At 35.2% G+C, this 12,662-nt stretch overlaps 1 protein-coding gene across 4 annotated transcripts in view; it reads left to right on the top strand.

Annotated features, from left to right (window-relative positions):
- Positions 1-12,662, top strand: part of LOC131149042 (helicase protein MOM1) — a 102,051-nt gene that overhangs the window by 58,298 nt on the left and 31,091 nt on the right. For all 4 annotated transcript variants that reach the window (XM_058099086.1, XM_058099083.1, XM_058099085.1 and 1 more), the window contains exons 9-13: positions 3,222-3,362; positions 5,864-6,118; positions 6,471-6,611; positions 6,690-7,001; positions 9,900-10,073. In XM_058099086.1, coding sequence (XP_057955069.1) covers positions 3,222-3,362; positions 5,864-6,118; positions 6,471-6,611; positions 6,690-7,001; positions 9,900-10,073 — 1,023 coding nt within the window. The remainder of the gene's footprint in view (positions 1-3,221; positions 3,363-5,863; positions 6,119-6,470; positions 6,612-6,689; positions 7,002-9,899; positions 10,074-12,662) is intronic.

The raw sequence follows: 12,662 nt of genomic DNA, 5'->3' as shown, positions 1-12,662 counted from the left end.
GATTACCTTATGCTTTGTACAGGCAGATTGGGATTTCTATTTTTTTTTTTTTTTCACTATTTAAAATTTTGGTTCCTTGAATGTTTTGTATAGGGATGTCAATGTCAAGGAAAACATTAGGCATTGGTATAGAAGTTTGCCAAAACTGATCTTCACTACTCTCTTTCTCCCTTTGAAGATAACTTTGGTTAAAGTAAGACTGATTTTCAACAAAAACGACATCCATACTGATGTGATTTTTTTTTGTTTTTGGATTCAAACATTTTTACCCTCTCTTATTGGGAGCATATTCAAGAAACACACATTTTTCAGCCCTAGGATCAAGTTTAGATCTAAGGTGAGCTAGAATATGAACAAAAACAGTTCATCCAATACGTTTAGAGGCGGATAAGAAATTATCCCATTATCAGGAAAGGATATTTTTAGGCATGCCTTAGAAGTGATATACTGCAGCACACGGGTAGGCATTCTATTAATAAGGTAACAAGTAGTTAGAATAGCGCCCCCCCCCCCTCGGCGCCACAACAAATATTTTGGAATGTGCATTGAAAACATTATAGCCTGTGCAACGTCAAGTAAATGACAATTTTTTCTTTCAGCGATGCCATTTTGTTGTGGGGTGTCATGACAAGTGGATTTATGTTGAATCCCTCTTTCTTTCAAAAAAGTTCCCAAAACTTGGTTGAAGTATTCTGTACCATTATCCATACGAAGTATGCTTATTTTTGTGTGAAATTGGTTTTCGATCATACTATAAAAATTCTTGAATAATATTTCAACTTCAGATTTTCCATTCATCAAATATGCCCAACAAATCCGAGTATGATGATCTATAAAAGTCACAAACCATTTTTTCCTGAATAAGGTAGTAACCTTAGAGGGACCCCAAACATTACTATGAATCAAATAGAGAGGTTTTGATGCACTGTAGCCTTTTGAAATATAAGGAACTCAATGATTTTTTGATAAATGACACACGTCACAATGAAGATGAGTACAATTCAAATTTTTAAACAGATTAGGCAACAAATATTTTAAATAATAAAAACTAGGATGCCCTAATCTAAGATGCGAAAGCATTATTTGATCACGCACAGGGATTGAACTAGTACTACCACTGAAGCCTTGAACTTGTTTATTGCCGAATAGGGTATCATCAAAATAATGAAGGCCATTGATCATCCTAGCACTGCCAATCATTGCCCCCGAGTTCTGGTCATAAAATTCACAGTGAGAATCAAAGAATATTATACGATAGTTAGAATCACGAGATAATCTACTAACAGACAGATCATTGCAAGTAAATTTAGGAACATGAAGGACAGATTTTAATTCTATTTTTCCCGGAAATTCTAATTGAACCTGCTCCTGCAATGGATGAAAGACTCCCATCTGCAATCCTAACCTTTTTATTACCCGTACAAGGATAATAAGATTGAAACAATTGAGATATACTAGCCATATGGTTGGATGCACCTGAATCAATAATCCATGGTGCAAAGTCTAAAGGCTGGAATAGACACTCGACATATTACCTGTTTGGGCCAAGGAACCAATAGAAGTACTGGATATCAGATTGGATTTCAGCAGTTGAGGAAGCTGATCCATATGCTCTGAACTTAAAACATTGGCCTGGGTTTCATTTGCTCTAGGAATCACTTGGTTGTTTCCAGGTCCAAGTTTGCCGCTCTTCCAATTTGCTGGTTTTCCAGTAGTTTCCAGCAGGTTTCTCGGGTATGGCGTGGCTTATTACAATAGTTAGATTTTTGATTGGGATATGACCACTGTACAGAGGTATTAGCAGCAGCCAAAACAGTAGGATTAGCAGCAACCAAAGCCGAGTTCTCAACTGTTCCATCAGCCCCTTTTTTTTTTAGCATAACATTACGTCTCACTTCAGAAAATACCTCTACGATTGGAGGCAGAGGCTGTGTACCAAGAAACCTCCCCCTGGCCACATCAAACTCATCATTGAGTCCTGCCAAGAATTTAAAAATTCTTGCATTTTCCACCGTCTTCTTGTTGTAGTTGCAATCATTAGGGCTCTTCCATTCAAATTTATTGTATAGATCCAAGTCTTGCCACAGTCCCTTAAGGACATTGAAATACTTAGTCACACTATCTTCCCCTTGTTGGGTCATGCCAGTTTTTTGCTGCAATTCATAAATTTGGGAATAATTTCCAAGGTCAGAATACATCTGGCTAACATTATCCTAGAGTTCTTTTGCAGTAGGATAACACATGTAATTAGCACTAATATCTTCATCCATTGCATTCACAAGCCAAGCCATAATCATGGAATTTTCAGAATCCCATATATTATATGATGGGTTAGCTTTGTCAGGGGCCTAGGTTTGACCAGTAAGGTACCTAATCTAATTTCTCCCGCAGATATACATTCAAACTGACTGAGACCATCTCAAGAAGTTGGCTTCATTGAGACGGATATTTGTGATTTGGACTGAATGGGGTTCGGTATGGGCTACCTTGGTTTCAGTTTTGGTGTTGACCACTGGTTCAGGTTTGGCCATGGTGGAAGTTTCGAAAATTTCAGACATAATGGAGGCTGAACAGAGTTAAGGCAGTGAGGCCTAGGTTTTAGAGGCTATGACTGCCGAAAGGAAAAGAAAACCAGGCTCTGATGCCATCTAGAAGTGGAGAAGAATTGAAATAGTATTTCTTATTATTGTAAAATTAGGTACTTTCTGAATGTCTTATAGACTACAAGGATAATCTAAAAGGAAAGAATAATAAAGTAAAGAACAAAAAATAAGGAAGGAATGACACTTGCTAACAAATCTCCTAGAATATCTCCTAAGAATATATCCTAGAATATCTCCTAAGATTAGATACATAATTACAGAAATTTCTCCTATAATCAAGGAGAATTGACTGGATAAATTTTGAAACTTTCCAACATTTACTCTAGGTTATCCTACCTGAGGTGAGTTAATCATTGAGATTGGGGTGTTATGTGTCAGGATACCTTCAACCAAACTTATTTCGAAGGATATTGGGATAGTTGGGCATTTTTGGTTAATTTATTCTGGTATTGGCATGTTTGTTTGTTGTCTTATCGAATTAATTGATTTCTTTTAATGTTAAATGCTGTTGAAGATTTATCAATGCTTTTGGTGTGGGTTTATAACTTATCTTTACCATTTAAATATTTTTTATAGCTTTCTTACGTGGTTGTAATTAACTATTTGCTGATTGTGAAGGAAAGGAAGGGTTCATCGATCAAATTGTCAAAGTTCTCGGGTGGAGGTCTTAGAGGAATTGATAATAATTATTTATCTGCTATTAACAAGCTCCGTGACTATTGGCACAAAGGCCATAATGGTGTTGTCTTTGATGACCAGGTGAGCTTGATCATTCAAATTGTATTTCATTTTCTCTTTCAGTGCTTTGGAATTTGTAACTGCATCATGTTAATTATTTTATAGTGGTTTGCCACTGTTTGCAGTGAATATTGCTGATGTCTATCAAATGAATTAATGGATTTTTAGGATTTAATTTGTTTCTTAGTTGAATGATATTTTTGGAAACACATTTCAATTGTGACCTACATGGACATATCATGCAATGTGTTGACATGGAACCATTTGTATTAGTCTTTAGTGACTGTAGGCTTACATACAGTGTTGTTAAAATAGGGATCCTGCATAGGATCACTAGAAGGGTTGGCATGATCAAATCGAGGACTCTTTAAGATTCTAATAATGATATAAACTAGATAGTAAAAATGCATCTGTATGTTATTTTTCAAACAACTTATCTATTATAAACCTAAGAAATTTTCCTATAAGTCTCCAAGACTAGGAAAATAGCAAGTAGCTTATATGGTAATGCCTTTATTTAACAAACATATAAATTTTTCAAATTGTTGCATTCACAACTCACATCAAAGGGGCTTATAATAAAGAAGAAGAATATATAGTTATTGGAAAAAAATGAACAAAAAAAAAGCATAATTGTGACACAAACTACTCAGAAAAATTTACAAGTTGCACATATAAAATGTTAAAAAAATTTAGCCAATAAATAACAAAAGCCATATTATCTAGCTAGCTCATGAACATTAGCGTCAGGTATGAACATTCAAGTCCCTATTTGGTTCATCAATATTTCTGAGGTCATTGTGAGTAATTTCATCAAGCTCATCATTAAAATCATTGTTACCATCAATCTAATAATAAAATTTTTTGGCCCAACAAATGTATTAATATTAGAAAAACCAAATCACTCCATAAGCCGTCCATTCTATGTACATTTTATAGTACAAACATTAAACCTATAGTGCTAGTTACTTTCTATAAATTTAAAAATCTAATTTATTTTGAGGTGTTATGTTTCTACCATAATCCTACGAATCCTATAATACCTTATTTTATCCCAACAATTTATGGTTATACATTGGATTAGGATTGGAAGATCTAGATCATGATTTTAACAACCCTGCTTACATAGTGGATGAGCTTTGAGTCCAGCTCCTACAACCCTTTTCTGACTGTTGAGCAGGGTTTACTGATAGTTCTTAGAAACAAAGTCATTGGTGTTTTCTCATTTGTATATTGCAAAGCGTTGCTGGATGATGCAAATCATGTGATAAAACATGGATGGTATAATGGTAGTTGTCAAAGGGTCTAAGTCTTTACCGCACAACTTGACATTGTGATGACACCAAGTTTCACTTGGTTAAGTCAATGACACACACACACGGAGATTCTTTGGTTAAGACCTGCAAGTGTGCAACAATGAAATAACATTGACAAGGCAACAGTGTTTAGAGGAGTAACTTCTCCCACCCTTTTCTTATTCAAATACAAGGATTACACACACCTAACATGGGTAGGAACATCATGCACGGATTTCCTCTAGGCATGCCACCCACATGTCATATTAATATATAGTTGGCAACCACAAGTGCCTAGGTTGTGCTGGATGCAGCCAGCGTTTTCCAACAAGGCTAAACAACTTTTGTTTATAATTATGTGGCTAGAAACATGCCCAGATGTGAACCGACGGATTCATCCTTTAGCCAAGCCCGTATGTCAGCCTTATGAAAACTGGCATGTAACTGCCTTGTCAGGTCAACATGTCAATACTGCAGCATTTGACTTTGACACTGCATACTGCCTACGGGTCAACACTTCATGTCAAGCATGGTTTCTCCTTAACCATGATTTATTCCATGTCTCAGCAAAACCATATGTCAATGATGCATTTGACATGCCCAAGTTAACCATCTGACCATGTCAACCAAGACCAGCCACTGTGAGCAACCTTGTCAAGGACCATGGCCCCAATTATTTCCATCCTTGACCATGTCGAGTAGGCAATTTAGCATCTATGTGCTCCCTCTTTAGCAACATAGACTATCCAAGCATCGAATGTCGAGATAACCATGATAGGCCATCTTATGCTACTACCTTGGAACATGAGTTGCCCACACCGTGTGCCTTGGCAAATATCAAACTAATCAAGGGTCTGACAGTAATTCACTGCTCGCTGGGAAACTTTGAGGAGTTGAGGTGAAGGGATTTCATTCTACCAGAGCAAATATTCTTCAGATACTTGCTGGACATATGTATTATTGAACCCTTAACCATGTCAACAGGAGAGAGAGGCAATTGAAGCAAGGAGCCATGCGTAATTATATTTCATTTAGCACATCCCTTCTCCCCAGGGAAAAAAGAAAAAAAGAACAAAAGAACAAAAATGAAACCCAAAAGAAAATTAACTTTAGAGTTCATTTGTCTTTTAATTTTTAGCTGCTTTTTATTATCTGAAAGTTCATATAGCCTGTATTGTATGCACTAATATCAAATGTCCACTGTATCTAATTAGTCTTATGGTGCAGGAGCGGGTTATGAAGGTGGTTTTATTTATTTCATCCTTGCTACCAAATGTTTCTCGGCCTTTTCTCATCATCTCAACAGCCACTGCTCTTACTGTATGGGAGGCTGAGTTATTGCGCTTGGCTCCATCTGTTAATGTTATAGTTTACAGTGGAAACAAAGATGTGCGGCGAATTATCAGGCAACTAGAATTTTATGAAGACGGGGGTTGTGTCATGTTTCAAGTACTTTTATCCACTCCAGAAGCTATTGTTGAGGTATATCCATTCATGATGAGCATTCTTGTATCTTTTTTCCTTGCAGTCCTCTCTTAGAGATTTGGAAATCAAGTAGAGTTTAGGATTGAAAAGTTACATTAAGGGTGAACTGTCTCTTGGTTAACTTGAGTTCAGACATCATGGGTAATTCTTGATATATTGTAGTGCATTTTTGTTCTTACATAGCTGCACATTCCAATGAGCCTATGTAGCCATTTGTATAGTTGTATAATAGGTTGGTTGTGGATTTCTCAAGAAAATGAAAATAAAAGTAAAAAGATTACTTGTTTGTTTACATGGGTTTATAGCAACTTGCAAGCATCTGATTGGTTGTGTGTGCATTGTTCTGCAGGATTTAGACACTTTAAATTGCCTGGGATGGGAAGCAGTCATAGTTGATGAGTGCCAGAAATCCAGAGTTTCAACACATTTTGAGCAACTTAAGATGCTAGTCACTGATTCAAGGCTTCTTCTTGTCAATGGCCAGATAAGGGTACATTTACTTTCTGCTCCATGTTTAATATTAAACCAACACAACAGGTTGCTTATACCATCTTACCTGATTTTGCAGGATACTTTAGCTGAGTATGTTAATATGCTGTCCTTCCTTGGTGCAGACAATGATGTGGACATAAATTATGATTTAAAAACTGACTCCAGTGAAAATATTCGTACTTTGAGGGAGAGGCTTTCACAATTTATTGCATATGAATGTAAGTCGGACTCTTCAAGGTTTGTGGAGTACTGGGTCCCTGTTGAGCTTTCAAATATTCAACTTGAGCAGTATTGTTCTACTCTATTTTCAAATTCCATAACACTTCGGTCATGTTCGAAGAATGATCTTGTTGGGGCTCTTCATGATATTCTTGCATCTACCCGGAAGGTAGGCTCTGAGTAACCTTTTTGCATCACTTTTATGTATAAAATTGGGGCATTACATGTTTAAGCCATACCTTTTAATTCTGTCTTGTGTGCTTTTGTGTGCTTGTGTACACATGATCTTGCTTGTTTATCAATGTGCTGCTGTGGCTTGCTGTAGCACATGGACCCATGTATATAAGCTTCCTTTGGTACAACATATTTGCTTCATATTATCTATGTAGGATGGCTTTTGAATAATTGCACATTCATGTTGGACTTCAGTCTCTAAAAAGTTTGCTCTTCGGATCAAATGATCTAATTTATTTGTCCAAAAGCCCCATGTTTTTAAAATAAAGTGTTTGTGGAAGCCTACCATTAATCATAGTCTTATAGTTATTCACTGACAGGCTCCTTAAATAAATTTGAAGTCAGGGAAATTTTTAAACACTCAAAAATCTTTATTACTTGTTTGACTTAATGTCATTAAATTATTTTTGAGTTTTTATTGTCATCTCTCTCTCTCTCTCTCTCTCTCTCTCTCTCTATATATATATATATATATATATATATATAATATTATTTATTTATTTTCTTTGGGCGGAGGGAGGAGGACAAGTTTACAAACACAAAGTTTTAAATTCCCATTTTGACTAGGAAAGAAATTTTGAATATTTCAACTTCACAAAATGATGGAAATTAGTATTGGAGCTTTTATAAAGCTTCAAAAAATGGTTTAGAAATAAAAGCTGTGCATAGAAATACATCATTGACAATGTAGTCTTATGAGGTGTATATCTGTATTTCAATAATCATATTAATTCAACTATTCATAAATCAATTAAATATTAGTTATTATTTAGGTTGGGCCTTGGATCATAGGCGAGGTTGCTCCTTTGTGACTAGTTGGTTGCGTATTTGAGTCCAAGTAAACAACCTCTCTGCATAAAAGCAGGAGTAAGGTTACGTACATTGTGATGATCCTCCCTCTACCCTTCAAAGTGAGGAGCCTTGTGGCCTGGAGATGCCCTTTTTACCATTACTTATTATCCATCGTGGTCCGCCCCATTCGCGGGAGCTTTGTATACTGTGCTGCCCTTTTTTTATTTTAAATAATAAAATATTTTGATGATATCTAAGTTCAATTTACACATAATTTCGAAGGACTAAAAGTTATCATTCATTTCCTTCTTGAAATAGTTTTTATTTTCAATAAAATAAAAGATTTATTATGAGAGAGATTTAAATTTTGGGTCTTGAATCTCAAACTACAGTCTCAAGGAAAACTTTCTCTATAGTCAAATTTTTGAAAAATTGCGTTGAATTCTTGAGTTGATAGATTTTGGATAATTTGTGGAAATTTCATTTAAAATGTTGTAAGATGGAAACTGATTTCTATTTTTATTTCGAAGGTGATTGAAAGCAGAAATTTCTAAAATTTTGGACATTTTTGTGGAAATTTAAGACCATTACAAACCTTAAATTCTGAGAGTTAAGGATCCTACAGTCTGTCATCCATTGAAGAGTTTATGGATGGGAATATACAAGAGGGTTTATGAGAGGGATGGCTGTCTGATTTAAAATTGTTTGTAGGTTGAAATTGTGGGGAAAAAAACTTCATATAATATGTGGAAAGGTAGGATTTTTAATTTTTTTTTCTCCAAAAAATTGCTGTGTAATGGCAAGGTCATGTTTCTGGCTGTGAATTTAGATTGGATATTGGTTGGTTGTGGGCGAAAAATTGGCACAATATTGTGATGAATGGAAGGGGGATAAAAGAGATGATGAACATGTATGGAACTAGAAACCTTAAGGGCCTGTTTAGTTGTGGAAAATAGTTTTCATTTTCATTTCCATTGTGGTTAAAAAAATGCCCCCTTGTTCCAAAAACTATGTGGAAATCTTGGAAATCAATAAGAAAATGTTTCCCATTTTTCCTATGCAAATAAGAAAATTTCTATGAGGCATTTTGGTTGTTCTTCTGAATTCGGAAACTGGAAATGAACAGTGAAATTTATTTTCCATAACTAAACAAATTCATAAATCGTTTTATTCTTCTCTTGTTAAGTCCCTAAATGTTGTTCTTTCCTTTTGATTAATTTTATTTGTCGGGACAAAGTTGCTTTCAAGATCGAGACATTTGTTTGGGGCTTGGTCTGAATATGATAAACACTAGTCTCTGCAGTGGAGGAGGCCTAATAAGGCTTTATCTCATGATCTTTGTAAGTTTTGAGTTGTGAGACAGCTGACCACATTTTCTGCGTTGTTCTTTTACTTGAGGGTTATGGAACATTCTTCTTAACATTATGGAGGAATAATGTTTGGTTAATCAAACACTGGTGATGTTCTTTATGAGATTTCGAGGTTTTGGGAAAAGGAAGGATACCATAATTTTGGTTGATCTGTGCTTTATTGTCCATGTTATCTTGCATTTGGTTAGAGAGGAATTGAGAATTTTCTGGGATATGATTACTCCTGGGTGTTTCCTCTGCGAAAGAGCGTTCTTTGCCCAAGGGAGTCATTAGTGGGTGGTTTTCCAGAAGTTTCATTATTTCATATTCAGAGTGACTAGCGATCTTTGCTACATTGACTATGTTATGTGTTTTTTTCATGTGTTCTGTATTTTTTGTTTCTTATTTAATGTGTGGAGTTCTGGTCCTCTCTTTTGTACATTCTCTCTGCCTTTAATGAAATATACTTTTCTTGTTAAGAAAATCAACAAAAGGGATTATGCATACAAGCTTTTGGTTAAAGGTCATGAAGGTTTGGGGTGGGCGAGGGTTGTTCCTTTATTTTTGTCTGTTTTGTTAAGGCTTATTAGTAGTAGTAGTTCTTGTAATCGATCCTTGATTCCCTAATTAGAGTTCTTATGTTTTATATTGTAAACTTTTTGGAAACTTGCTTATGCGGTATTTGCTGACAGTGCTGTGATCATCCCTACGTTCTTGATCATTCTTTGCAAGCATTACTAACCAATGGCCTTAAGGAGATTGAGATCTTGGATTTTGGAATAAAGGCTAGTGGCAAGCTACAATTTCTTGACAATATCCTTCCAGAGTTAAAAAATCGAGGTTTAAGAGCATTGATCCTTTTTCAGGTACATATTTGATATATTAATTTTGTTATTTCCAGCCTAGGGGAATTTGTACCTTTTGAATCTTACTTTCTTGAGGTTGAATTGTAATATATAAGATTTGGTAACATAAAATGTTTGCTTGTTTGGGGTATAGAGTACTACAGAATGTGAGAAATATTTGACGACTGTAACTAATTAGTTCCAAATGCCAAAATGACCTGTCAAGCGCCTCACGACATTTGGTGTTACAAGTGTTGTATTATGTTTTTGTATAATGTGTTAGCATCTTATATTCCTTTACTAGTAAATATAGCCAAATCTACTAAATGAGTGCCTGTTTTCTCTGCTTGTTTTTGTTCTTCACCACCATCCTGCCGCTACACCTCCCCCACCACCACGCGCAGTGGCAGCAAAGAAAAAAGAACTCTGATCTACATGATTTCTTGGAACAAATTTTCAAGTAGGGCTTCATTTTGGTCTATTTTGTTTGTTTGTTTATTTTTTATTTTTAAGCATACTTGGTACAGAACTGAATTAATTTGGCTTGTCATTTGTTCTGCTTTTAATTAGTTTTTTTTTTAAAATAAATAAATTATATTATTTTAATTTAGTAGTTAAACTTACAGCCCACAGTGTTGGGCCATCTCTTTGACTATCAATAATTGAAAGGGTGGCATTGGCACCTGGTTTTCCTCGTAGTTTATGATGTGGGACAAATTGAGGGGGACACTTTCCCATCTTAACATCCTTGCTTTGGTGCACTGGGCATGAGTGATAATTTATCATTGTAGTTTTCAAACTTTTCCTTGAGAAGAACTGATAATTATGAAATAGGATGACAAGACCAAATACATATTATAAAAATGTATGCAATTTGGTACTTTGGGTCTTTCTATTCAGTTTCTCAATAAAACCAGAATTGAAAACCTATTTTTGAAAAATAGAAGCTAAAACTTGAAAACTGAACACAAATCAAAAGAAGATGTTTGGGATTTTGGTTTTTTGGGCCTTTCAGTTCAGTTTTTCAATAAAACCTAAATTGATAATTTTATTCTTTTAAAACCTAAAACTAAAATTGAAAAGCTGAGCTCAAGTAAAAGACAGATCTTTTTCAGCTTTACTTTTGGTCTGGTATTTTTTTTTTTAACTCCTGTATGCCCGGATGACCTAGGAGTACACTTCTCACTGACTGAGTGTCCCTGCAAACATCTTATTACTCAATTGATAATGAGTGGTGTTGATGTTGGTTCGTAAAATGTTTGCATATTCTGTTTATTCTGTGATATGGATTGCCTGTTCAACTAAATCAATGCTGGTTTCTGGTGGAGGGTGGGAATTATGGGAGCCTTTCTGCCCAGTGGATCAGTCAGGCTCTGAAAGGGACTTTGGGTGGTGAAAAATGCTGGTTGTTCTAAGTCCACCCTATGTAGTTGACAGTAATTAAAACTGAAAATACTGTTAAATGGTATGTGCATGACAGAACTCCAATAATTTTGAAAAAAATTTGTATAACCATTGCTTTGTCGAATGATTAAAAATTTTTTGTTGTGTTTCTTGTAAGAAAATTCTTTTCTCATTGTTCTTTCTGAGGTTTGATGGTTTTTTTGTTTTGTATTTTGAAATCAATTTTTAATCTTTGTGTTGATATCTTGATTGATCCTTCCAAGTGTTTTTTTGGTTATCATTATACAAATATTATTACATTACTATCTGAATAAAAAAGAGGCAACACTACACAGTGCACAAAGCTCTGACCCCAACATTTGTATCTAAGTGATAGATTTAATTCTTAATGCAGAAATATTTATTTGTAACGAATAGTGCAGGTACTTGAATCTAGATTGAAATAGTTATTATTTAATTTTGGGTGATAGAAAAAATGATGATCAATATGAAAATTGAGATGGAAAAATAAAACGGATGTGGGGTGAGGGGTTGGGATGCACTTTGCTGAATGATTTATTTTCAGATGCATTTGGTAAACTTAGTAACCTGACAATGGAAGCAAAATCCACAACCACATTAATTGTCTCTTGAAACCACCTATTTTCAGGCAGTTTAAATTCATATATGGCAGAGTGCAACAATAACAACAACAACAAACCAAGCCTCAAGTCCCACTAGTTGGGGTCGGTTACATGAATCCCCTTCCGCCAATTTACACAATCATGGGCAATTTCTTCTGAAAAATTCAGGGCTATTAAATACTTACTCACTATCTGATTGTAAGTTATTTTTGATCAACCCCTACCCCTACTACTCCCCCTTATGGTAACTACCCCACTCTTCACTAGCACACAACTTGGCCTGTGTTGCAGATGCCCAAACCATTTGTGCTACAAGAGCTACACCTTACTTACTGCAATTATGTTCATTCTTTATTTTATCTCTTTGTTATACCACTCATCCACCTTACCATTCTCATCTCAACAACTTTTGCTTTTGGATATTTTGTTTCTTAGTTGTCCAACATTCTGTTCTATGTAGCATTGCTGGTCTTGCAGCCGTCCTATAGAACTCCCTTCTAGTTTTAAAGATTTTCTACAATCATGCAGCAATGCTTGAAGCACTTTTCTATTTTAGCGAACCTGCTTTAACTTTGTGCATTAC

Source organism: Malania oleifera, chromosome 2 (assembly GCF_029873635.1).
Source record: "Malania oleifera isolate guangnan ecotype guangnan chromosome 2, ASM2987363v1, whole genome shotgun sequence".
NCBI lineage: Eukaryota > Viridiplantae > Streptophyta > Magnoliopsida > Santalales > Ximeniaceae > Malania > Malania oleifera.
This window is presented reverse-complemented; position numbering and strand designations above follow the sequence as displayed.